The 27,791-nt window shown below is 42.1% G+C and overlaps 1 protein-coding gene across 2 annotated transcripts; it reads left to right on the forward strand.

Moving 5' to 3' along the window:
* Nucleotides 1–1,810: 1,810 nt before the first annotated feature.
* Nucleotides 1,811–27,132, forward strand: DNAL1 (dynein axonemal light chain 1). Of its 2 annotated transcripts, XM_082057649.1 has the most exons (10): nucleotides 1,811–2,453; nucleotides 5,409–5,611; nucleotides 6,464–6,916; nucleotides 13,016–13,054; nucleotides 15,908–16,017; nucleotides 16,735–16,790; nucleotides 19,543–19,598; nucleotides 20,398–20,524; nucleotides 20,916–21,059; nucleotides 23,118–27,132. In XM_082057649.1, the coding sequence occupies exons 1-10, from the start codon at nucleotides 1,907–1,909 to the stop codon at nucleotides 23,162–23,164; spliced, it is 1,782 nt and encodes a 593-aa protein (XP_081913775.1). In that variant the 5' UTR covers nucleotides 1,811–1,906; the 3' UTR covers nucleotides 23,165–27,132. The 2 variants fall into 2 exon arrangements, with proteins under 2 accessions (XP_081913775.1, XP_081913774.1); XM_082057648.1 differs by lacking the exons at nucleotides 1,811–2,453; nucleotides 5,409–5,611; nucleotides 6,464–6,916 and adding an exon at nucleotides 10,051–10,203.
* Nucleotides 27,133–27,791: the final 659 nt, after the last annotated feature.

Here is a 27,791-nt window from a genome sequence, read left to right on the forward strand (position 1 = left end):
GCGGGGTTCCACAGGGATCCATTTTAGGGCCAGTGCTCTTCAATGTTTTTATAAATGACTTAGGACTTGAGGGATTGCTTACTAAGTTTGCTGATGACACAAAACTGGGGGGAGCTGTTGACACTCCCAAGGGCAAAGAGGCCCTGCAGGGGAATCTGGACAAATTGGAGAATTGGGCAATTGCCAACCGCATGAAGTCCAACAAGAACAAGTGCCGGATTTTCCGCCTGGGACATGGCAACCCTGGCTGTACATATAGACTGGGGGATGAGATGCTGGAGAGCAGCTCTGTGGAGAATGATCTGGTGGTTCTGGTCAATGGCAAGTTGAACATGAGCAACAGTGTGTCCTGACAGCCAAGAGGGCCAACCGTGTCCTGGGGTGCATCAAGCACAGCATTGCCAGCCGAGCGAGGGAGGTGATTGTCCCACTCTGCTCTGCACTGGTGCGGCCTCACCTGGAGCACTGTGTGCAGTTCTGGGCAACACAGGATAAAAAAGATATTAAGCTACTGGAAAGTGTCCAGAGGAGGGGTACAAAGTTGGTGAAGGGTTTGGAGGGGAAGCTGTATGAGGAGCGGCCAAAGTCAGTGGGTTTGTTCAGCCTGGAGAAGACTGAGAGGAGACCTCATGGCAGCTACAGCTTCCTCACAAGGGGAAGAGGAGGGGCAGGCGCCGAGCTCTTCTTTTTAATGACAAATGACAGAACCCAAGGGAATGGCAGGAAGATGTACCAGGAGAGGTTTAGGTTGGACATTAGGAAAAGGTTCTTCACCCAGAGCAGTCACAGCCCCAAGCTTGACGGTGTTCGAGAAGAGACTGAACACCCTCAGACACATGGTGTGAACTGTGGAGTTGTCATACGCAGGGACAGGAGTTGGACTCGATGATCCTTGTGGGTCCCTTCCAACTCAGGACATTCTATGATTCCATGATTTATAGACAGCAACAGCCCATAGCCTGACATGACATTCTGGGCATATGCAATAGAAACGAGACATTTGTGTGGGTTTGGAAAATTCATAAGCATGAAGAAACAACAGAATTAGGCTCGATACCACTGTGTAGGTCCACAGCAGTGCTGAAGGGCAGTTTCTCTCTGCCTGCACATTCCCTTACTGCCTCCACAGCTGCCTGCCTGTCAGCACTGCTACCTTGCAAGCCTGCAAAGCTGCCATGGCAGCTCCAGAGGCATCTTTGCCCTGCCAGAGAGCGCAGTGCCGGCCAGGTTGTAGGAGCTGCTGTTGTGTGTGGGGAGGCAGGCTGTAAGGGGCTGTGGGGCACTGGAAGGGGCTGTGAGGCAGTGGCGCTCCCATGGTGGGGACCCATGTCTCTCCTACTAGGCCCTGCAGGCCTCTGGGTGCCATTTCTGGTTGTCTCTGAGGAGGTGGGGGCAGCAGGGGTGCTCACCCCCCCCGCCCAGGGATTGTCAGTAACCTTGGCATCCAAGTGTGAGTTTGAAAGAAAAAGCACTGAATATTCTTCATGAGCTGCTGGTTGAGTTCACATTATTGTTTGAGGATTTTTTTGAAAAAGCTTTAACACGTCAGTGCTTTACAAACCCCAGCTGAGTGGATACAATAAGTTGCTGTTCGTGCCTTCTGTGAATTCTATGGGTGTTTTTAAATGCATTGCATTTACTGTATTTTTTAATGGGTTAAAAGGAAACGTTAACTCCCATCGACACCTGCGTGCCCCGGATGTTGTGATGGTTCGGGGCGAGGCGGAGCAGAGGCGGGAACGGCCCCGCGGGAGGTGCCTGTCCCGCCCCTGCGCTGTCGCTGTAGCAACGCACCGCCCGGGCGGGGAGAGGTGGCTCCGCTATCGATTGAGGCTGCCTGGAGGGGGGGTGGCCGCACTGCCGTTACTGAGGTTGTCGCAGCGGCTCTCGCCCAGCTGCCGCCGTCATGTGGAGAGCGGTCGCTGCCACCTCGGCCCGGGCCCTGTGCCGCGCCCCGCCGCCGGCCCCACCGCCGCGGCGGCGGGCTGTGAGCATGACCGTGTCTCCCGCCGCCGCCCTGGCGGACGAGCGGGTGGAGACGCGGGTGGCGGGGCTGGACCCGGGGCAGCCGGTAACCCTGCGGGCGGTGGCGACGGGTGAGCGCGGCTGTCTCTTCCAGTCGTGTGCGCACTACCGGGCGGACGGCCGCGGCGAGCTGCACCTGGGCACGGACGCCTCACACGGCGGGGACTACACCGGCGTGGAGCCCATGGGTCTGTTCTGGAGCCTCGCCCCCGCCGGCATGGAGAGTCCGTACCAGCGGCTCGTTCCGCGCAGCACCGGCACCCCCATAAAGGTGGAGATGTTGGTGCACCAGGGCCACGGGCTGCCCCGCGCCGTCCCCGGGCCCGTGGTGGCCAAGGCCAAGGTGGAGAGGTGGTTCACGGCTCCCGGCGTGCGGCGGATCCGGCTGAAGGAGGGAGGCGTAAGGGGCTCCCTCTTCCTGCCGCCCGGTGAGTGCCCCGGCCGGAGCCCTTCGCCCTGGGGCCGGCGGGACCCCCAGCTTCTCTGTCCAGAGCAAGGAAACTCTCTTAAAATAAAAACATATCAAGGAAATCACCCGGGAAATCCATGTTCCATACTAGATGTGAAGGCCGCCCTGCGGGCAGGTGGCAGGTTTTCGTTGGTTTTGCTGTTTTCCTTCAAATCTTAACGGAGACCCCTCCCAAAGGCTTGTGGGCATACGGTCCCGCTGGTGCGTGGCCACACTGCCTCGTCCTTAGGGGCAGCAGCGGGCAGGGCAGGCTCCGGCAGGTGGCTCTTGTGGGACAGGCAGAAGCCAAATGAGAACAAGGGTTGTAGAGTTTACCGTGTCGCTGCTCGCAGTTTACGATTTTTCAGTGGGTTTGATGTTTGCTCTGGATTACGGGAATCTGTAATATCTCGAAAAGCTGATGTGCTTCACTGTGTGAGCCTGTGCTAAATCTCCCGCGGATTTTACCCCGAGTAAGATGGAACTGAAAAAGCATCTTTCCTCTCTGTTAAATATGCATGCTGGTACACAGAGCAGTGGAAGAGATTCTAGAAAACATAGGTATTCCACCTCTGTTAACACAGAGTCAGAGCAAAGTTAATAGTGTAGTTACTTCAGTTGTTCTATGGTATAAAGGCAATAATAGATTTCTGAGCGAGTTCTACCTGTTCTGCTTGTGGAATGGTTGTGGTTTATGAGGCATGATATTCTGATGGACTGATAATGTTGTTGGAAATTGAAACATTACACTGATGCTGTATGTACGCTTGAGCCATGGTTTAAACTTATTGTATTTCATTAAGGGTTGTGCTACTAGAACTGCCCTCCGTATTACCTCTACTTTATAATGACTTGGTTCAGCAAGTCTTGTTAAGTACCACTACAATTATTTGAGATTTAAGGATCTTCAGTGAATGATTTCCAAACCAATAATCTTTTTATCCATTTAGATACACATCCAAAGTCCACTGAAGAAAAAACAACAGAGATTGAACTTTGAATTTTGGATTAAATGTTTAGTCAGCATTCTGGATTTTCCATCACTGAGACATGGTTGGTTTGATATATTGGAGGATGAGCTGGATTTTTGCTGAGCTTAGTGGGAATCTAGACATCTGCACGCTTGAACTGCATTTTTCCCTTTAGAAAGTCTGGTGGTGTAATAGTGTAGAAAAATCCAGAATTGTTGCTTAAATGATACTAGCATGATTCTTGATGGAGGATCCAGTTACAGCATTACCACCATACCTTTCTTTGCTCCAGGGATGGAAAAATGTTAATATTATTATGATAAGGATCTTAAGCATGAACCGTTCTTAAAGAAAGTGAGATGACACAAGTGGGCTTAGGCTGTAATTTTAATAAGAGATATCTCAATTCAGGAAAGAGTTACAGGTGTGGGTTTTGTTTGTTTTCAAGCAGTAGTAAGGTTGTCTAGCCCATTTCATCCTGCTTTTTAGTGAGCTGCGCAGAAACCATATACTTCAGCATGTGCAAGCACTCAGGAAGGCAGTCCAGGATCCTTGTGTAAGTTAAAGGTTGTCTTCATGAGAGAAAAATGCATTAATACTTGACTGCGTTCTGATCATATGTTCTTGGCTAGAAAGCTTTCCAGGTAGGAGTGATGAACGACTACTTATTTTCTAGCCATCTAAGCTGATTGTTGTTAACAAAAGGTTACTGTTGATTGTGGCGTTATGATGAGTTTATCCAGACGTATTTTCTCTCAAGTAGAATATTAAACTTCTATGAAACATTTCAGAACTGAAAGAAAAAGAACCTAAAAGCATGTTTAGGTCCTTTTCTGATTTCCTAATGCTTTAAGTTAGTGTGGCAGATGCACTCTGCCTCCCCCGAATGCTGAGTTGCCCCCCTGCAGCAATTAGGAGGGTTCCACAATGTTTTGTCCAAAACTTCCTTTTCTCAAGCACCTTGAAATGCCAGAGGTCCTTATTGCATACAGGTAATGCCAGAGTTGACGCGCTCTTGCACAAGCAGGTACTGTTTCTGGTGTGATAATTGCAGTGAGTGCATCAGTGATGACATCTGCTGGCCAGGAAAACAAAAAAAAAAAGAAAAAAAAAAAAGAAATTGCCAGCCTGGGGTCTTGATAGTTCCAAGAGGCAGTATGCTTAGCCTCTTAACTCAGGACCTGCTGGCATGGCATACAGTAACATTACAACACGACCTTGACTGCAAGAGCATGGTCATTTAAAATTGTGGTTCTGATTATTTGTGCAGTTTTGTATATGCATGTTTATCTAGATATCAGTCACACACACATAACCGTACCCATATAGCTCTCAGTTTTAGCCTGTTTCTTCACATCTGCAATAGCAGTTCTGCTGCCAAGTGTTACAGTGCTGATGTTGAGACAGAGCTAGTATGTCCAGTTGATTTCATCTAGCAATGGGTGTCTCTTCGCTGTGCTTTGCTCAATGTACCTTATTCCAGAGTTTGTTGAATTTTTGTAGAATTTACTTCTAGAGCTCAGTGCTCTTGCCTCATTAGTAATGACCTTACACTTCGCTAATCAAAGTGTGACTTCTTTGTGGGAAAATAGCTGATTTAGAGTATGATTGTTCTGAAAGTGGGAGGATAAGACCATTGAAAAATATATTTTAGCAGTGTGTGTTTTGGGGGGGGGGTGTTGTTGGTTTGGGGTTTTTTTGTGTTTTTTTTTTTTTTCCCGGGGGGGGCGGGTAAGTTTAACTGTTCACATATTTTTACAGGAAGGTAAGGAGCTATTCTCAGTTTGAAACAGCTTAAGTGGGATACAGCTCTGGCTCTCTAGTCTCTGCTGTGCAAATGGAAAAATAATGAGTATTAATAGAAAACGTCTTAAGCCTTCTATATTTTGTTGTTCATGCTTCACCAGATAGTTTTTAGGGTCTTGTTTGATACTTATCCTCTGTACCTTTTCTTTTTAATATAGGAGATGGCCCCTTTCCAGGAGTGATTGACATGTATGGTGATGAAGGAGGTTTGACTGAATTTAGATCCAGTCTCCTGGCCACCCGTGGGTTTGCTGCTCTTTCCCTGCCATATTTTGACTTTGAAGATCTGCCTAAAGTCATGAAAGAATTAAAACTCGAGTACTTTCAGGATGCAGCTAGATTCCTACAGCGTCACCCAAAGGTGAGTATAGTGAGAGATCTCTCAGGATAAGTGAGTTATAAGGCCTGAGTGGTGCCGGTAATTTTTTTTTTTTTTTTTTTTTTTTTTTTGAGTATCAGTTTCTGCTGGGCAGGTTTAGGCCCAATAATGGAAAAAGTATAGGTCCTGCTTAGGCGGATACGCATGTGACTGCAGGGAGTGGATTTCTTCCAGCACAAGCTGTCTGAAAATAAATTCATGCTGGAAGCGAGAAGATTCCTGATCATTAGAATAGTAAAGTGCTAGAATATCCTCCAAACAAGAGCAGTGGTGATGAAGACGGGATTTTTTTTGTTTGTTTAAATTAAAGGGATTATTTTAAGAGAAGAAGATACAAAACTGCTCAATAGTCATCAAAGGAATTGATTTGAGTTGCTTTCAGTTTAACTTTCCAGGCTAGAAAAAGACAAAATACTACTTATCTAATCTTTCAAATGCCATTTGTGAGGTTCCTTTATTTGCCTGAGATAATACATAGAAACAGACAGTGCTTGAACTTCCGGTTACCTGTTTTGGGAAAAAGAGAAAATATTTGCATGGAACTATGTAGTAGGGACTCCATGAGGTCCAAGTGATGGTACTTCTTGTGCCTGTCTGTGTTATTTTATGGGGTTTGACAGCTCTTGTTGTCTCTGAAAAATAAGACACTAAGCAGAGGGAGGAGCCTGGGTCCAGTCTGCAGCTTTCCAACAGGTCACATCAATAATTAACCTAACCTTTTATTTTTTTTTTTAATAGCACAACTCCAAAGGCAGTTAATGGCTAATCCCATTATAATGCATACTTCATTTACTCCTTTCTTCTGCCCTTCCCCACCCCCTGTCTTATTTGAAGGTGAAAGGACCAGGAGTTGGCGTGATTGGGACTGGGAAAGGGGCAGAATTGGCACTCTCCATGATCACCTTCCTGCCAGAAGTAGTGGCTGCTGTCTGTATCTCCGGCTGTAGTTCAAACACAGTTGCAGACCTCCATTATGGTGAGATGACTCTGCCTGGGCTGCGTTTTGATATGAATAAGGTCAGTGTTTCTGACACTGGTGTATATGACACTTTTGAAGCTCTGGATGACCCAACAAAGCCTGCTAATTCTCCTTGCACGATCCCCATTGAAAAAGCAGAAGGTCACTTTCTCTTAGTGGTAGGGGAAGATGATCGTATGTGGAAGAGCTCCTTATATGCTGAGCTGGCAATTGGGCGTCTGCGCCAGCATGGGAAAGAAAACTTTGAACTCTTGAGTTATCCAGGAGCAGGTCACCGAATTGATCCTCCTTCTACTCCGTTCTGTCAAGTAGCTATGGATCGTGTTCTGGGGGTGCCTATTCTGGGGGGTGGAGAGAGCAAAGCACATGCCCATGCACAGGAGCACTCCTGGGGGAAGATTCAGGAGTTTCTGCACTTGCATTTGGGATGAACACTTAAGCACCTGCAAGCAGTTGCAGAACTGCAGAGGACTGAGCTTGAGCCACCAAAATGACTCGTGAATTGGAGGGACTGACTTGAGAAAAGCTTTGCAATATGAAATAACCAAATGACTACTTAGGTACAAGCTTAAATCCAAAAAGAAAGGTATTTATTTGAATTAGCCTAACTTATTTTAATTAGGTACACAGAGAAGTGAAACAACAATAAGTAGGCTGTATTGTAGTACAAATTTGACAGCCTGAATTGGTGATGGTATCAAGAAACAAGTATCTGAAGAGAGTAGTAGGTACTTTCTTGTGGTATTTATAACTCAGAGAATTTAACAGCTAGCCTGCACCCTCGGCAATGACAGACTGGATCATACCTGGGGAATGATGGGAACCCATGGGTGATGAACTCTGACATCAAAATGATGAATGATTCTGGCTTCGGGCCAGATTTACAGCCATATACACTTTGGAAATGTTCTCTATTTACATGAAGCTTGGGATATCTATTTGTAATGAGGTTTGTATACCTTGACCTTAGGTAGTAGTCTTCTGGTGACACAGTCTGCTTCTTTCCAAAAAAACCTACCTGTAAGGTAGGAAAATTAAGAGTACATTTCACATCATTCCAGGAGAATAGTAGCACTAGCACTCTCTTGTACTAGGGATGTAACCATCTGTTCCTATAGTGTCTTGGATTGGCATTTGATACTCGGGGTATTAAAATTCTGTTGGATAGGTTAAAGCACAGTTAAGTGCAGTTACGCTATGTGCAAGTCTTACTCCTCTCTTTGTTGCTTGTTTTAAACTAATAATACCTGCTATTACATTAGGGATTAATTACTTGTGGAACTCTTTAGTAATTATGCCAACAGATGCTGCCAGCTGTTCTTGGGGGGGAAGCCGAGTTGAGAGACAGAAAACCTAGCCAGTAGAAGATCATTAAGGCTAACTCTAAAAACCTCACCTTATGGCAGTGATTACTTAATCGTAATACTTAAAAAACTGAAACCAATCAAACACCACAACTAATCCCCACACCCCCCAGAAAAACAAACAAACAAACAAAAAGCCCAACAAATCCAAATCTTGGATATCTTTTCTATGACTGCCTGAGAATGTCTGTTGTGTTTTGGTTTGTTTTTTTTTTTTTTCCCATCCTAATTAAGTTTTGGCTAGTGCCTTATTTTTCTCCACCATGCAGATAGAAACAACTTCTTCCCAAATGAGTTGATGTCTTGAGAAAATCTTGCTGGAATGGTGGCAGTGCTGAAGGCCTGTTTTACAAGGGCCACTATCAGTATAATTTCTCCTTCCAAGGTCATCTTGTCAGACCAGTTTCAGAGCTGCCCAGGAAGATACAAAACCTTCATTTATGGCACTGAATTTTGCTTTGCTCTCAGAGATCTTTTCTCTCCAGTTAACTGTCATTATGCTGCTGCTCAGGTCTCATTAGCTTTCTGCAACTCTTATTACTCCTTATCATTTGATTGAAGTCAAGTTTTGCACGTGCCATCACTGCCAGTTGACCAATTTATCCATCCACTCCTTGCAAGAGAAGCTCCATCCTGCTCACTCCATGCAAAATGCCTTCTCACCTTGTCTGGCTAAACTCTTGCACTGGCTGAAGAGGCCTTTGCAGAATTATATGTGTTGCTTGAATCTCCACTAAAACCAGTAGCCACGGAAGTCCAGGACCACAGCCTGCTGTGATGTGCCTGTTGGTGTCACCCACATTTAGTATCCTGTTTTTTTTCCAAACTCACTCCAATTTGCAACTGTAGAGGAAAGGGTTGTCTGAAGGTTTTTGTTTGTTTGGTCTGCCCCCATGTGCATCTTCGGTCTTTGGAGCTGTGTAACTAGTAGAGCAGCGACTTCCCCAGCCTTGTTTTCTTACCCTCCCAGTACTGATACCTGTGTCTCCACACTGCAGTCCTACCTCAGCATATCCATAGCTATGCAAGGTTGCAAGCTGGAGGTTCAGGAAGTAAATGTTAAGTTGTAAATAAAATCAGGTAGCTTAGAAGTCCTCAGACTTCATTTCTAAAGCACAAGCCTTTAAAGTAATTCAGTGTTAGATGTTGTCAGATATATGCAATTTATTAGAAAGCAAGGCTATGTGAGAATTTGACATATTCTTTTCTGAATAGTTCATTTGTTGGAAAGCTGAATTATTTTTTTTTAAACAAAGAAGGGAGGAAAAATAAAAGTAATGTAATTTTTACTGTGAAGATCCTTTTGTGAACAGGTCAGGATATTCCTGGACAAAATCAATCATAAAATGATCTATAGAAAACCAGCCAACTTTTGCACTAGGATTTTGTATATGTATAATGCTACTTGGAGACCAAAGATACATCACAGACACTCTGCAGATAATGTAGCTATGTCCTGAAGTATACATTAAACGGAGTGCCTGATTATGGCCTTAGTTAAAGCCACGTTATTTATACTGTTTTGCATTCCTTACCTGGCAGAACTCCCCTAGTGCTCCACTGAGACTTTTGCTTGGGTGGCTGGATCAGCTTTACTAAATCTGGGGGGGGTTAGGCCTGCGGCACAGCTCACCAGGGGGCTCCAAGCACTCCGAGAGGGCCGTACGGCCTGTGCCGGGCTCTGGCAAAGCTCCGACCGCCGGCAGAGCCCCGGGAGGGCTCCTCCCGGGCATGGACCGAGTGGCTCCGAGCGGCAGCGGGCGGGATCAAACTGCCGCGGAACGGGTGGGCGCCTGGCGCTGACGCTGTTTGTCATTTGCAAATTGTTGTAACTTTTTGTCACTGATTGTTTAAATAAAAGGCGTCTGATTATGCTCGTGGGTTTTTTTTTTTTTTACCGCTACCGTTACCATTAACACCAAGCGGAGGGGGCGAAAAGGCCTGCCACCGGAGTGGACGTGGGGGAGGGAGGGCGTTCGCCCGCCGACCGCCAGGGGGCGTTCCGCGGGAAGACCACCGCGCCCCCTCCGCCGCGTCCCACAATGCATCACGGACCGCCCCCTACGGGACTTCCGGGATGGGACTTTCCCTGTGGCAGCGCATCTCTATGATCGCCAGGTGTGGGTGCCTTCGTGCTCGCTCCCCCCGCCCCGACGTGCCCGTGGCGCTGCGCATGCGCGGGAAGCGGCTGTGCCATAGCAACCGGAGCGTTAACGGTAGCAACGGCAATGGTGGGTCCCGTCAGGGCCGGCACAGGCACCCGGGCGCCTGGCGGGGAGAGCGCTGGGCCTGCGGGGGTGGCGGCCGGCCTAGCGGCTGCTGGGGAGCCGAGGGCTTGGGGAAGGCTGAGCCGGGGCGTCTCCGGGACCTGGGGGTGACTGGCGGGGGTCCCAACGACGGGGCCTGCTCCGGGATGGGGGTGGGGAGGGCTGGAAGGGGCTGGGGTGTGTGAGCGGCGTCCCCTCAGGTCTGCCCCGGAGCGGTCCCCGCGGAGCGGCTGTGGCATCGCCGCCGCCCGGGACTGAGGGAGCGGTAGCGCGGGAGGACCGAGCCCTTTGCGGCCGGGGCTCCGCCGTGCTGGTGTCTGGCGCCGGGCAGCCCGGACGCGGCATAAGCTGGCCAGAACTAGAGGCCTTGGGTAAGGCGGGGGAGTCGTGGCCTGTAACTGTTCCTTGGAAAATGGGTATTTCAGGGACAGATCAAAGTAGTTGGAGAAAATTAATTTTCACCCTGCAGTTGTTGGGAGGCCGGGATGCCATCACATAAAAACCCGAGTTAATACAGTTAAGGCAGCACTATCTGCAATTATTACACTGATTAGCCTGGTATCTCTTGCTGTGCAAATTCTGTTTTGCTCTATCTAACATATAAATAAATGTATGCAAATTAAGGCAAAGTGTCACTGTTTTACTTTCTCTTGGGGATCTGAATTTTGTAAATACTCTGTGTCCAACAGCCATGTTTTGGTGGGCAACTCTTTCTTTTGTTACAACTTCTGCATGTACAGGGATATGTTTTTTCCCCTTAAAGTGTTATGTTTCTTGTTCCTGCAATGTTGATAGTGACTCTTCAGGGTGACAATTTCAGCTTTGGATCACCTGGCATTTTGAATGCTCTAACTAACATGACTTTATTTAATCTAAATACCTGTAGGAAACTTTTAAATATACAGGTCGAGGAACCCTGCAAATAGGCTTCTCAGAGAGAGGTTTCCCCTAAGTAACCTCTCTTGGCAGAAAATAGGGACATTTCAAGTGCACTTCAAAGAAAAAACCAAAATCCTTGATACATGTTTGCTTGATGAGCCACTAGGCTGATTTTCATATTTCCACCAAATCAGATATTACCCCAGGAGAGACAAGTCAGCAGAGGTCAGGGAAGAAGCTGGTCCTTGTGCTCCTGTGGATGACTAGTTTTAAAGTCTAGTCCTGTTTTAGGCATGAGACTGAAACAGAAGCAGGCACTGGTCATGTAAGTCTGTTTCTGTCTTCAACAGAAGAGTGTCTGAGATCATGTACCTGAATGCCATGACAATTGGCCACCATAATTATGAAAAATGCAATGAATTTCAGGTCCAGAAAACCTGGCTAACTGGAAGCCAGCTGTTTTTGCTGGCACGCTGGCAGCTGTTAAAAGGGTTTCATGAAGCTGTTGGAGTGGGAACTAAGAATGTGATCTGAACAGGAGGTCATGTAGGTGTTTGTCTGCAGCAGACACTGAGGAGATACTGCCATGGCACAAGTTTGCCAGGTCATCTACAATGTGACCTACAGCTGCTCTCACGCAGTATAGATAGGATTAAAATGAACACCTGTCAGTGGGCAGGAGCAGCTAGAACATCTGAGAATGTTTAGTGATACGTGTTTAAATGAAGGCATATTTGATATCTGAAATGTGTGCTCAGAGTCCTTGGCATTGTTGGGTCTGAGACTGTTGCTGGGTGGGCAGGGGCTGTAGCCATTCTCTCATGTGCAGCTGCCTCAACTGTTGTCTTTTACTGCGTGGTTCAGAGTTTCCAGTGGTCTAGAGTAAAGTACTCAACTCTAAAGCTCTGTGACCGAGGTGATTGCATATAATTTTGCTTGGAAGCTACTTTGTTGCTTTGACTTCTACGGTCATTATTTTTTTTTTATATCTGATTACCTGAAAGGCTGCTTCTATCCACATATGGTAGTGCTACACTGAAGAGCAATAGAGATGCGTGGTTTTGTGGAAAGAAGGCTGTTGATCAGTTTTTGTGAAAGATTGATCTCTGGCACTTTTTAATCTGAAAGACATCTTGAAATATGTTTAATGTTTAGGATATATCAGAGTTTCTCTATATACTACTGGTTTGGTTATCGTCGCTTGGTTTTGATAAGTCTGATGTGAGGGAGAAGAGTTGGAGTTAGTGACAACAGAAAGTTGGTCAGTGGGTCAATCCTCTAAGAGCCTTGTACAACAGCTCTCAGTTTTTTTTCTAACTGAATAATACATGTTTTCACATTTCATGATGTGACTGGACATAAAGTGGTTAGAGAAAAACAAATATAAACAATCCAGATTGCTCTTGATTTTTGACAAGATGTATGTTATCTCCCTCAGTGAATCTTAAGAGGCTTCATCATTCTGTCTACTCACTGACTTGCTTTCAGACAGGAAGTTGCTAATGCACAATAATGGAAAGTGTGGCGGGGTTAAGAGCATTAGGCCACATTTTTCAGTGCAGTAACTTCCGATGTCTTTGAATTCAATTAAATTTCACTATCAAAGCTAACAAGCAACATTCCCAAACACGTGCTCCAGATGGGGCAGAGAGTAAGATCAAGAAGATAATGTCATTGCATGAAGGCAGTTGGTTGCTTCTGAAAATGCTACCAAGGACCCCAGAAATTAAAATTACAGGGCACTGGGGAGTTCCAGTGTGGGAAGATAATACAGGAAGTGGTAGAAAGGGGTAGACAAGCAGGATAAGGAGAGAGAAGGGAGGGAAGATATGTTTGCTGTGATCAAGCCAACTAAAAATTTGCAATGAATATTAATTTAAATTTGTTTCATTTTTAGGCAAAAGCAACCACTATCAAAGAAGCTCTAGCCAGATGGGTAAGTACTAGAACAGTATTTAGCTGCTTTGCAGTACTCCGTGGCATGGGGTTTTACTGTATTCAGCTAAATTTATTTTTCAAACTTACTGTAAGAAATATGTTTGCTTGAAACATTTGCTGTAAGGAGTTTCACAAAGTAAAAAATTTATTATTATTATTTAAGTATAATACATTCTGTTGAACTTTCTGTACATTCTTGTTAAATTGATACAGCTGGTAAACATGAGTCTGTTTTGCTCACCTGCCTTATTCTGTTGAATATGCTTTGATAGAAGGCCTGAGACTACAAAGAGGTTTAAAGTTGGGGATGTCTTATGTTTTAATTATGTGCTGTTCATTTTACCTGAGTGCAGTCCTTCCCACAGAATAAACAAGTAGGAAATTCTCGCTGCATTGAAGTCAGCAAAACTTCTGCTATTGTCTTTTAACATAGTGTTCCTCATATTGTGCAGAGCTTAACTCAGAATGAGTTTCTTGCTTGTTTTATTTCTTGATGTACTATGCCAATGCAGGCAGTCATTTGGGGCAGTAACTGACCTGGCCTTGGAGCCTCTGGAAAGCTGTTTGTTGGCGAGGATGCGGATGTAATTTCAAATGATGATATAGGATACTCTGGGGTCAGGTTCACAGTCCAGTAAAATCAGTGAGAATCTTTCCCTGGTCTCAGTGAATTTTAGATTAGGGCACAGATGTGCTGTTCAGTGGACATGCACTCTCCTGCTAAATCTGGCCAGCTGCTAGAGCAAGACCTTAGAAGTGTTTTGGTCTGAAGAAGATCTGGATGTGAGCAGTGTGGGCAGGTACAGTTGAAAGCCAGAAGATCTGTGGTATCAGCTCAAGGTACAAGTCTGTAATTGAAGACTACTTCCTTTTTGAATTTTATAATTGTTTAGTACCTTCAGTATTTCGTGGTTTTTTTTAGTTATGTTGGTATATTCCACAAACTTCACCCCTGCTTTCCTAATAAGAATTAGAATGCAACAAATTGCAGACAACGACATTATTAGAGGTGTGAAGTAAGTATTAAAAAATGTTGCTTTTCCTCCCCCACTCTATCTGCCCTCCAAAACCTGAACTCCATGTTTCCTATTAAAGATTTATTTTCCATTTGCTCCTCTGTCACATGTCTCTTGGGGACAATAGACCCGTGTCACTGAGTTTCCATCAGTGTTAGGCATGAAGTGCTGAATTCGCTTTTCTGTCCATGTTATTGGGGGTGGTTCTAAATCTTCCTGTTACAATTCCTAGTTTGGGTCCATGTGACTTGTAAAATTGGATCTGGTGTTCTGTTGCAATCCAGATGTTTTTCTTCCCTTTGCCATAAGGGTTTCCTTATATCCTACAGTCGGGGTGACATTAATTAAATTGAAGTAACTTTGGCTTAGCAAACACTTAACCTGTTCTTAAAAGAGTATCAGGATGTGCTCACTGCTTCCTGCAAGTGCTCACTGCTGGTCACAGGCTGTGGTAGAAGCTTGCTCTCTTTCATGTTTTTAAGAAAAAATGCATTCTTATTTGTTGTTATAAACTGATAGATTATAAACTGAGTATACATGCAAATAGATACCGTGTTATTCTTAGAAAATAAAATGGAAGTTTCACATTTATATAGTGACTTAGTTTGAACACATTCACTATATTCTAGCAAAACATCTGGCATGCTTATTTGCTAAATTGCTAATTCTGAGTAAAAATACTATCACACTGAATTTGGACAGAAACTGGAATATAAGTAAATGCACAAGACAACATGCTAGTTTTTTATTGAATTAAGTTGCCTGAAATATTTTGGTACATAGGAGAGAAAATAATGTTATCAAAACCTAATCTTGTGCTGTGGGATTCTTAAAGACTTCTGGGATGCAATTCATTTCATTACAAAGTAGCCATATAAACCAGGCCAGACCTCAGCTATCTCATTTCTCAGTAGCTGCATAAAAATGGGGGAGAAAACAAGAGTCCTTGTTTTGAAAGTGCGGAGTAGATTTCTCCTTTTTTAATGGACCTTCAGTCCTCCCCCTGAACAATGAGTGAATTGACAAAGTGCTCCCTTTGTGCTCTCAGGGAGGCAGCTGTCAAAACTGGTGGTACTACCTAAATAGATACTTGTTCCAAGTGTTTAGTCAATAATTACCATTACTTCAGAATTTTAAAAGGCTTAATAGAGTATGTTTTTAAATAAACCCAAACGATGAAGTTGTGGCCATCTTTCTAAATCTCTGAACTTTTGAAAGTGTTTAATCTAAAAAATTATCAACCTACATTGTAAATAAGAAATTTGTCTTTTTCTGTGTTCTCTGAAGTGGGAAATCTTCCCACACTCTTTTTTAATGGCTAATTTTTTTTTCTTTAGATTCTTAATTCTGTGAATCTGTTGAAGTTTTACCCCAAAATGTACTCCCCTGTGTTCAGTTTGTGTTGTGAGTTAGGCATGAGTTCTGAGTTTTCTGCGTGAAGTGGGAAGGAGATTTTTCTGTCTGAGCTTTTAAGAATCTGCTTCTGCTACAGATTTGCTGTAGTTGTGGCTCCTGTATGTCACTGTAAGAAGTACTGTCATTCAGAATTTTAAACTTCTGTCTATTCTCCCATTTCTTTATGGCAGAGGACCCCTTAATTAAATTGCTCAAGTGTAATACAACTTTTTAAATAAAGCATATGTACTGCACAAGTAAGGTAGCCTTCCCCTCTTTATGCTATGCCAGCAGGAATCTTGATAAGCGGTATTCAAAATGCTTTCTCTTTTCAGTAATATCTTTTACTAGTATATTTGAATTACTTCTATAGTAATTATGTTCATAGTAATTTTTTTAGTATAGTAATTTTTAGTAATTGCACTTTCTCTTTTATTTAGGAAGAAAAAAATGGCCAGAAGGCTTCAGAGGCAAAGGAAGTGAAACTGTATGGTCAGATTCCTCCTGTAGAGAAGATGGATGAATCTCTCTCCACTCTTGTTAACTGCGAGTAAGTTCAGTTAAAAACAAGTTGGAAACCAAATCTCCTTCTCGCTCTCCTTCTTGCTCTCCTTCTCGCTCCTCCTCCTTTCTCTTCTTCTATTTATATTAATTTTCTATTTTTCTGCTCTCCACTGTGCAAATATGTATTTACTATGTCTAAGTGTGGCCTTCAAAGCAGCAGCTTTCTCTTCTTTATTCTCAGCTAAGCTTTTCTTTCCACACTCAGTTCCTCTTTTTAATTAAAAGATCTCTGTCACTTAACTGAGATGATGTTAGGACAGATTCTTTATTGCTATTTGGAACCAGAAAAATTAGATACTGTTTATCAGTATACAGTTACAGGTCCATGTTTGGAGTCCTTCAGCTGGCTGGCACATTCATGACCCATTCCAAAATTTGTGCCAAAAAAAGGAGACCTATGCAGGACTTTCAGAAAGAAATTAGAGCCATTTCAGAAGTAAATGCACATGCATTTGATAAGGCATAAAAAGGTAATCTGATATGTCATGTAAGTAACTCATGGTATTTTTCCCAGAAGCTAAATAAAGTTATAACAGTCTTGATGGTTTGAAGATATTCTAAGTCTGTTTACACATCCGGTTAGTTCACTATCTGTTGAGAGAAGAATAGACAGTTATTTCTAATGCAGTGGTGTTTGGACATGAAACTCTTCTGATATAGTGATCCCTTGTATACTATGAATTGATTATTCTTGCTTTTAAAGGAAACTATCGCTGTCTACAAACTGCATTGAAAGAATCGCCAACTTGAGCAACCTGAGTAAGTGACAGTGGTCAATTACGTTTGGTTTTGAGTTGCTTGGATAGGACATATACCATAATTTGTTATATGTTTCCAGCTTTATACCTCTTCTTATCCTTTTTAATTCCTTCCTCTTAGAAAATTAGAGGTGACCTTTACAATTATCAGTCTTACTGGAGAATGCATGTGTAGCAGTAATGGTGTATTAGAGCACATAGCCCTGGACTAGCCTTGGCAGTTGTCTCACTGTGCAGGTTTAACAACAACAAAATCCATTCAGAAAGCACTTTTGTAACCTCCAGTGGGCCTAGTTATGATATTCAACACCTAGTAAGTTCTTGGGTGATTTAATGACCGGTTTCCACACTCATGACGGAGACAGTCTGCAGTTCAACAACTCCATAATTGCGGTATTGGTTGGAGTGACGCTGGAGTGTTGGAGACGTGGATGGAAAAATGTTATTTCACTTTGCAGATGACTGGATGTACTTGGTTTGATTTGGTTCACACTTGAAAGGGGTGTGCCATCTGTTTAGAAGGGGAACTGAACTTTTATTTCTTGAGCAGCTGTCCATGAAACCTTGAAACTCATTGGGTTACTGACTTTGGGACAGAAGCCTTAATGGTCTGTCTTCAAGACTTTGACTCTGTGGCAGGAGGCTGGCAAAGAGCTGCAAGTTTTGGGCTGGAGTTTCCATGCTTTTTTGTCCCCATCAAACTGCCAGCTGGACAGACAAGAAACCTGGAATCCCATCCTCTCCAGTTATACACTGATTGGGCTGTCAAGGAGCTTGATGAACTTACTTGTTTTCATAACATGCTCAGAATTCACCCAATTTGCAAATACTATTCAGAGAAAAATATTGCAGTAGTCTTTCCAAAGAACTGTAATATTTCAAATTGAGTAACTCTATCATGAACAAAAATAATTAGGCAGTTATATATAAAAGTGAAACAGACCAAATATTTTAGTGGGATAAAACATGAAAAGCATTTAAAGTATCTTAAATACTTGTATTAATAAAATGTAGAACCAAAACACTCAGTCTGTACTAAGTATTTGAACCTAAAGCCAGACAAACTAGAACTACATGGTCTGTCTCTTAAAGGTATAGAATATGAGGAACTCACTGTCTCTGTTGGCTTCTGTGCTTATAGCTATGGAAACAAGACTAATTATTCCGTATTTGCTATTGCTTATTGCAGAGAGGAAGCTGAGAAACTTTTTTAAGCATCTGTACTCTTTTCAGATGGAAAATATTGCTATTAATGTATATACCTGATATTGTGGTTATGTCGAGTAGATAATTCTGTGTAATGGATCACAGCCCTGTATCTGTACCTGTGAGGAAGATGTTTTAGGTAACAGCAACAAGTGTTAGTTTTGTGTTTTAGAGAGTGTAAATGTTCCACGAGGGAGATCTTTCTTTTAAAATATAGAATATCTCAGAACAAGAGTAATAAAAAACACTAACAGGAGTTAGAAACAATTTGAAGGCATGACTTTTTCAGCAACCTGTCATTTTTGTATTTGTAAGTATCCTTTCATTTCTTCCAAATTTCAAATGCTGATGCAAACTCACAATTTATAAATGTGAGTTACAGAGTGAATAGCTAGCTAGACCAAAAGACCATCTGCCTGCGCTCTCCCCTGTGGATGGGGATCCTTAGGGATATACTGGAGAATATTAAGTATAGTAGGCTTAGACTTACTGATTATGATTCTTCATTTTTTTGAGCATGATTGTGTATTAAGCTCTTGTGCTTAAAAAGGAAAAAAAAAAATTATCATTGTACCTCAACTTTTAAATGATAATGAATCATCTTGGTTTAGAATATTTGCCAGGCGTGGTTTTATCAGGTGTGATTTCATCCGTACATTTCTTGAGACAGAACATACAGCTGTCTGTTCTAGAGCAGTCTTGAGCCTTCATCTTCAGCAGTCTCTAGCCACTACATGTGGTGTCTATGGAGTATCTGTTGCTACTTGGCTGGAACTTTCGTTGGTCTTTCCATTAACTATTGTACCATGTGTTTCAAATCATTATGCGTACAGGAGCAAAACATGATCATTAAGTATTTGGTCCTTAATGCAGTTAAGAAGTGTTAAAACATTAATGAAAGGTACAGATTCAAAGTTAACTCAGCTACATGCTGCAACTCAGTTTGCTTATTTACACCTGCAGGAAAGCTTGTGTGAAAAATGAAAATGAGTTATGCAAGCAGACTTGCTATTTTGTGATAGCTTTGAGTTACACTAGTATTGCGCTGAACCCCAGTAAGAACAGCTCTCTTTGGAAGAAGTTTTGATTGGCTGCTAGACTAAACTGAAATGTCTGTCATCAGATATCTGTAAGGCAACTTTATATGTTGCCCCTATTACAGAAATAAAATCTGCTGCCTTAAAACAAGATCACAATAACTTTTGCCTGGAGAAGGGGTATGAACTATGTAGGATCAAAACAAGCAAGTTAGCAGTTACAGTACAGGTGCAAGGTGAAATCCTCATTTTTTTTCAGTCATTATCTGGACTGGATTTTGATTAAGTAACCTACACATGAGCATCTTTATGTTCATGGGTGCATTTCTGTGCTGTTCACTGCATCTATACCTGATGATCTGTGTAGGTCAGCAGGTTCTGTTTCTTTCTTAAGACAGCATGTTCAAAGTGCAGTTTGTTTGTAAGTAGAAGATGGCATTTTACCTGACTTACAGCATCTTGTTATGCTAAAAAAAAAAATAACAAGAAAATTTCTTTTATCTATTACAGAAAATTTGAGGATTCTGTCCTTGGGAAGAAATAACATAAAGAACTTGAATGGATTGGTATGCAGTTCTTAGTATCAATGCTTCACTAATAAAATGGAGTGCTGTCTAGAATGTAGGATAATTTCCTATGTTCATAAAAGTCTTTGCTGAATTTATGTTATTGCCTAACTATTTATTTTCTCTTTTCTCTATGATCTGTTTACATTGCTTCTCAATTTTTAGGGTTTTGGTTGGTTTGTTGGGCAGAAGACCTTTTTTCAATCTTTTTTTAATGAATATAGAAATTATTTTCTTTCTCAAGAGATACTGTGTTTTTCTCCCATAAAATGTTTCTCTTCGAAGCTATTCCCACCTTCAGAGATGCTACATCTCTTAAGTGTGAAATGTAGAGTCAATGTGTTAATGGCTGTTTTAAAAACACCTCTTTTTTGAGAGAATTATGAAAGCAGCTGACAGGTACAAACATATATGGACCTGAAATGAGTCATTTCCTCAAATTTTATAAAACCCTCTCTAAAGCAGTTGTTAAATTGCATTCACTTAATGTGTACTTGCAGTGCACAAGCAGCAAAATTTGTCTCCTCTGCCCCTATGCCTTAAGAACAACTACTCCAGCCAGCTATTCCTTGTCTTATTCTAATATCAGATTTCTGTCCTCCTAAATATATTTCAGATCCTTTGTTCTTAATTCCCCTAAGTATTTATCATGCATAATTAGGGATTTGCTTAATAGGAAATGAGGACCAATATACCTTCCTATTTTCTCACATGAGGTGACCTATAGGGAGTGAAGAGAGAATCTGAGGAATAAGGAATATACACTTCTGCTTACCTGAGTAGTCCTGTCATTTTCTAGGAGGCAGTTGGAGAAACTTTAGAGGAGCTGTGGATCTCGTACAACTTCATTGAGAAACTGAGGGGTATCCGTGTTATGAAGAAGCTGAAGGTTCTTTATATGTCAAATAATTTGGTGAAAGACTGGGGTAAGGCGCGCCTCTCTATTCTGTAACTTTCCCTGTAGTGTGGTGAATGCATGAGTTAAGTCACCAAGTAAAAAATAGTTTGGTATGTTACAGAGTTTTAAATCTCACTGATAAGCCTGCAGATACGTGCAGAATATCCACTCATGCATGAGAGTAAAAAGAGTTAGAATATTGAATTTAATTTCTAAGCTCAGTGGATTTTGTTCTTTGAATCATCTTTCTCAGACTTCGTTTACAATGTATACATGTTCTTTAACCTGACACCAGTTCAAGCCCAAGCAATCCCTATCCTATTGTATCCCATGCTATTTATGTTTGAAAGGAAGGTTTGGTGCATATGTACATTCGGTGTTCCACAATCTGTGTGGTGTTTTCACCTTTGTGGTTGCAGCAGAGTTTGTGAGACTGGCAGAGCTGCCATTACTAGAGGATCTGGTGTTTGTAGGCAATCCACTACAAGAGAAATACGCCTCTGATCAGAACAGTTGGATTGACGAAGCAGCCAAACGGGTACCCAAGCTGAAAAAGCTGGATGGTGAGTTTGGGGCACGAGGCAACGGGTGTGAGTTAACAGCTTAATATGGAGACAACCAAAGGGCAATGAATCATAACCTCAGAAGTTCAGCTGTGTGCCCATCTAATTAATATTCTTCCCTCCTCTGTTTTGCTTCTGGTGTAAGGGAAAGTTTTCAAAACTTTATGCAAGTTTCGTAAATGCCTGAGTATCCTCCTCTGTGCAGTGACCCTCAATTTGTGAGGGTCACTGATATGAAAAAATATTAAAGTATGTCCTGATTAGTGACTAAAAGTGAGATAATTTAAAAATATTTTTTTAAACATTGTTAATGGAGATGGTGGCTGGTCACGATTCTCTGCTGTTTACTAAAGCAATGAAGAGGAGAGCAGGACGGGTAACACTAATAAAGAGCCAGAGTAGCAGCAGGGAAGGTGCAAGTGTGGGAATGGTGACAAGAGGACAGCTGCATTTCAGGGAGTAAGAGATGGGAAATCGAAGTCAGACCAACTGAAGTACTAAGAATTACTGGGAAGTGGAAGCTTGCTGAGAGAAGTGTACTGCTGTGAAGAATGGCCTGCAGTAGTTCCTTTGCTGTTGTAGCAGAAAATGTTGTGAGAATGAAACAAAAAATAGAATAGGGCACATATCTGTATGGGCAAGGAGTGAGCTTGTTAGTATAAGGTTAGACCCTTAGTTTCTTAAGCATTCCCACAGCCTGGAGCAGTGGGCAGCTCTGAATGAGGCTGGTATGTTTCCTATGCAATGTAGAAAGAGAGGATGGTATGTAAGAGTGGAAATGACAAAAACTAGAATGTTGACCAAAAAGATGTCAGAAACACTGTAATTGGCCATAAGGTTCTTCCTGTTACACTGTCCCAGGATCCTGTTATGCTTATGTACTGTATGTGAGATGACTTATATGGGGGCCTCAAAATTATTGAAATGGTTGAAGATGTACCGGACAAAAAAAAAACATTGAAGGTCTCTGTCAGCACATGGGCATCTCCTTCCTGTTAGTTTCTCTGCCAGGAACCCTGCTCAGCAGTTAAGTACCTAAAAAGCAACAGAAACCAGGCTGTGGTGGTTTATTTTCTGTTTCCTACCTCTGAAAAAAGAAACAGAGCACCCCAATCATACAGTAAGCAAAGGGCTCTCCCCACAAAGCCTCACCGTAGGTCAACTCTGTGCCTCAAGCTGAGCAAAGCATCAGTGTGACCCAGTTCCCATTACCCAGGTGACAGCACAGGTAAATGGACATAAACCTTCATGCCCCTTGTACTAGTTACTTAGGCATGCGTTTGATTGTGTTGTTTCAGTGTGCTGTGAGCTTACCTGTACCATTGGGGTTTGCTACTGTGGGGAAAATTTATAACTTGATAAATCTTTTGGGGGGCTATTAGCATTTCAACTTATTTTAAATTCATGAGCCCATAACTATGAAATGGCGTGAACCCTGCAGGCTGCCGCAGTCTGATGTGCCCTAGCTCAACATGGCAGTTAAAAGGTGATTTATTTTTTTTGCAGAAGTACCCAAGGGGTATAGGCTATGATGCTACTGTGCAGTGCAGCTTTATCGACATCCAAGTTATCCTTGGATCCACATTAATATAATTGTGTTTTGTAGTCTGGATATCCTAGTTAGGTATCTTTGAGGAGGTATCCCGTTTTATTTGGTCATGTATGTCATGGAAATAGCAGCACAAAGTAGGGGCCCAACAAGAGAAGTGCTAGTTGGTTGTTAACCGTTGAACTGACATGGTGCATCTCCCAGTGACCAAGTTAGGCTGATCTTTGCAGGTCCTGCTTTAGTACCTTTTTAATTCCATGTTACCTGAAACATTGGAAAAACATCCAACAGAATATCTCATCAGCTGAAGGCTTTAGTTAAGAGCACTTCAGGTGTGCAGAAGTTCATGTCAGTTGGAAGCAGTGGCAGAAAATACAACTCTTTCCTCTTTCTGCCAGTCAGACTCTTTCTGACAGTCCAGATTAAATACCTCTTTCTCTGCATAATCTATTCGTAAATCTTTGCAGATCTTTTTCTCTCTCTCTTTTTTTTTTTTTTTTTCCTCTTAGGTACCCTACTTATTAAAGAAGAAGAAGAGGAAGAAGGAGCAAACTGATGACACTGTCTTGTTGGGTATTTAATTATTTAAGTAACTCCAGATAGCTCAGCACATAGAACTTTTATATAAATGTTTGTTTTGAAGAAAATTTTTGGGAAGTTTTGAAAAGACCAGCTTATCTCCACAGTCTCTCACCCAAAGAGTTAGTTACCAAAATTTGGGCACACCAGTTCTGTCAAGCTTATGACACCTGCTATAGAGACCAGTGGAGCTGAGTTTGTCTGCTCTTCATCTAGAAAGAGATCTTTACCTAAACTAATACATAGCTATTTTTAATCCCTGATTAGTGGTGCTTGTTATTCACTCTTGGGTTATATAGAACAATTTTAGCTTGTTAGGTGCAGCTGACCAACATTATCATTGGAAACACTGAGGCCAAAAGAACATTATTGTGGTTTAGAGACATGTTACAGGCTTTGCTGTGTTTAATTTTGTCATGGGAATCCATCAGTGTTTTAAATATGCAAGTAAGTTTGCCTTTTCATCCCCTTAACTGTTATGCCAAACAAGCCCGGTAGTTGTGAACGCACAAAAAAAATTATTGGTCTGATAATTGCTTGTTACTGGCCTTAAGTTTTGAATTGGGCTTCCCACATTGGAACTCAACTGCATTGCTTAGAAGGCCATGTATAACTTATATATTTATTTATTTTGAAGAGGCAATGGGAATTCTTTGCATGGTTTCAATGAGACTAAAATATCTGCTAGCTTTTTTTGTTGTTGCTTTTTACTAAGAAATTATTTTATATTGGAATATGTGGCCTGTTAGCTGACAGCTGGTTCCTAGTTTTTGTTTGGGTCACCAGTGGACATAATCCTTCTCCGCTCTGGAATTTTCCTATAACTAAATAGGCTGATACTAATACAGAAACAAGCAGTGAACAGAAGACCTGGGTTTGAGGACAGAAAATGTTGGTTTTGGGGATATTCATTTTTTGTGAAAGCACAGGTGTGAGCAGTGAGAGAAAGTGTATGTAGTCAGTGGGGAAGGTGAGATGAGATGGAAAGTGCGCATTGGAAACGAAAGTATTGAAGACGTACTAAATGTGCTGCATTACAGGGTAACCAGTTTTAGTAAAGCCCCATTATATGGCAGGTAACTATTTCTAGTGAAATGCATTAAACAATGATGAAGACATACCTGGTTGTACTGTTGGATGCCAATAGTGTGGGGTTTTTTCTTCTCTTCTGAGAACAGATGATGTCACCTGAGTAGATTTTTCTGCGGATTGTTTTTTGTTTTTTAAAAGCTTTTCTTCTAATTCACGGTACCATCTTTGTTTAAATTAAAATGGTGACAAGTGTAGCTGTGGGTTCCAGACCAGGCATAGAAAGGCTGGAGGCAGAACACCACTCTTAAATACTTTGTTTGTGAAGGTGTTGAAATCTTGGAAGTCATGGTCAGAGATTAAAAGGTACAATTGGCCCACAAAACAGTGTTATTGGTCTCAAGCTCCAGGTATAATTGTAGTAGAAGAGAGTTCTCTCTCTAATTAATTTGTAGGTGAACAGTGTGAAGTAGAAGATGATTACAAGACAATCACAGTTTTGTTTCAAGTATTGCTAGTTATTCTATGATTGTTAGAGGAATTCTTAAGCATTCCAACTTAAATTGGCAATTGCTGATAAAGTTTGAGTTTTATTTAGATCTGTTGCTTAAAATAAGGTCAAGAGAGCAATGGCAAAAACTGTGGACATTCTTTACCTAGCACAAACTATTTCCAGGCAGCTGTTCTCTTGACCAGAAAGCAGTTTTCTCACAGGCAACTTTATATTTGTACGTAACTTCTTTTAGAATTATTATGTAAGCTTTATCATTAGTAAAGGCACCATTGACCAAGAAGCAGAATGAGAGAGTGCGTAGTCAACAGCCGTTTCATATTGGCTTCTTTTAAAACTTCAGCCATTCCGCTCACTTGCAACCAACCACTTTTGGCAAAAGGGATGTGATTTGGTGGTATGTGGCCTGTGACACACTCAGCCTCTACTGACCCCACCTGCTGTGGTGGGCCAACAGGGCTGACTTGTGTCCTTGATGACTGTAATTAAAGTGTGGTTAGCGTGAGCCACAGCTTGAGTGGAGCAAAACTTGACTCCTGAATACTTCCAAGAAATGGAAATGCCAAATTGATCTATGTGTTTGGAGACATTTTCAGAACAGACCATACAGTGCTCTTGTCCTAGTGCCTGGCCACAACGAAAAGTGTTTGAACTGCTGTAGCTGGTCTCTCCTAGCACAATGTCTACAAGTCTGGTATGTACAGCGATGTTAGCTCCTCAAATGGAATGTGACAGGAGAGAGTGAGCGATGAGCACGCAGTCCAGTGCCAGGTAATCCTGCTGGTTGAATTTTTAATATCTAAATGTGGTCCAAGTCCATACATTTCTGAAGGTTGTGTTGGATACAGCAAATACTCCACACTTTGGCTATTTTGGAACATTTTGAGAGCACTGTTCTCACTGTGTGGTGATGATTGGAACGAAACATAGCTCCACTGCTGAGACATGAGGGGTAAGAGCACTTCTGGCTCATGTAAGTGACCAGTGCAGGCTGTTCTATGGGAGCAGTCCAGGAGCTATTGCAGTTGTTGGTGGAGCTGTGGGCATTGTGTGGCCCACTCACAGATTTAACAGCAGAAATTCTCTCGCGCTTTTTTGGGGGCTGCATTATAATTGCCACCAAAAATAATCATTGTTGAAGCAATGGAGTATCTGGACTCAGCACAATTATAACAGCAGTAAGGAATACTTGCAATACAAGGCTTCCCTCGCCTTTCACCCTTCATGCTGTGATGAATTAGCATATAATTTAAAACCCTTCTGATAAAACTATATATTTCAATGAAACAACACAGTCAGAGAAGAACAAACTGTGGCTCTCGTTTGTCAGGAGATGCTTCAGCTCAAAGCTGGGTGGAAGGTTCAGCTTAATGGTGCTTTGCCTGATGAATCATTATTACTCTCAAGAACAAATCAACACCCCCCCCTTAACTTTTTTCTCCTCCAAAATAAGTTTTCCTAAATCTTAAAATTTGCACTTTAAAATTCTGCACTGGATGTGGTGGAAGACATACACAGGTGGTAGAACCGATGCAGCCGATTTGCACATTGATGGTGCTACACCATGCGGTGTATAAGCTAACAACAACAAAGCTCGGCCTGCGCACCCATAGGGAGCAGCTCAGTAAAGTGTCAAAACGCTCATCTTTTGGTGTTACACTTTGCTCTTCCCTATCACACCACACCCAGTAAAGTAGTAAGCACATTATTATTCATGGATGAAAAGAGCGCCCATGTAAAACTTGCAAGCCATGTGGAATTCTGCTTTTCCCAGTGAAATTATGGAGGATTAGCATCCACTTTATTACTTAGAGAAATATTCTAAAATTAAATTAGTGGTAGGAAATAGCTAGGGTTTTTACTTGCTTGTTAGCACATTGACCCCTCTTCAAAGAGCTGATGTATGCCGTGATTATATTGAGAACTGCTGGAAAAGTGTGAGAAGAGACCTGAGAAGCAGCAGATGACTCAGGTTACACTAGAAGTAGATGCATCTAGAAAAATCTTCAAGCAAGAGAGCACTTTTAACATCCCCTTTGACTATCTTTTGTATACAGTAATTTTGTAGCATGACCAACCTGTTAAATTTGCTGTGTTTAAATTATTTAGGCGTATGTTTGTAAATGTTATTCTGTGAAACTTGTTTAAAAATAATATAACATTATTTTTTACAAACATCTTTGGCTGTTGTGTAATGAAATAGTTCAGTTTGTGAAGAGTGTTCAGAAATTAAATTTTGTTCTCATTAAACTTTTCTAGCTGCTCAGGGAGCAACGTATTTATAGTATATAAATGCTGTTCCTTATTGCCTCTATATTTTAGAATAGAAAATAACTTAGACTTTTAAAGTGCTGATATATTGTGATTGTTGTCATCTGACATATAAATATTTTTCAGTCTTTTAAGACACTGGTTGTCAGACTTTGTTCTTATGTCTTAAAAGAAAAGTCATCTACTGCTGTATGGGGAAAAAATCCAAACAAGTTAAGTAAATGGCTAGCCTTTCTTCAGTACAAAATTACTAATTCACTTAGAATTTAAGTTCTGTTAACAGCAGTATACTATCAGTTCCGTTAAAGCAGGACAAAAGAAGGTTAAGTGATTGATAGACTTCTGTTATAGAAATTTTAGCCTTCAATAGACAGTGTCACTGAAATGTCATTTCAAAACTTGGATATAAAGAACAAGCTTTCTACAGTTTTGGGCCCGTCACTACAAGACAGACATTGAGGTGCTGGAGGGAGTTCAGAGGGTGACAAAGCTGGTGAGGGGCCTGGAGCACAAGTCCGATGAGGAGCGGCTGAGGGAACTGGAGCTGTTTGGCCTGGAGCAAAGGAGGCTGAGGGGAGACCTTATTGCTGTCTACAACTACCTGAAAGGAGGTTGTAGCATGGAGAGTGTTGGTCTCTTCTCCCAAGTAGCAAGTGATAGGACAAGGGGAAATGGCCTCAAGTTGTGCCAGGGGAGGTTTAGATTGGATATTAGGAAAAATTTCTTCATGGAAAGGGTTGTCAGGCATTGGAACAGGCTGCCCAGGGAAGGGGTGGAGTCACCATCCCTGGAG

Source organism: Streptopelia decaocto, assembly GCF_964273445.1.
Source record: "Streptopelia decaocto genome assembly, chromosome: 7".
NCBI lineage: Eukaryota > Metazoa > Chordata > Aves > Columbiformes > Columbidae > Streptopelia > Streptopelia decaocto.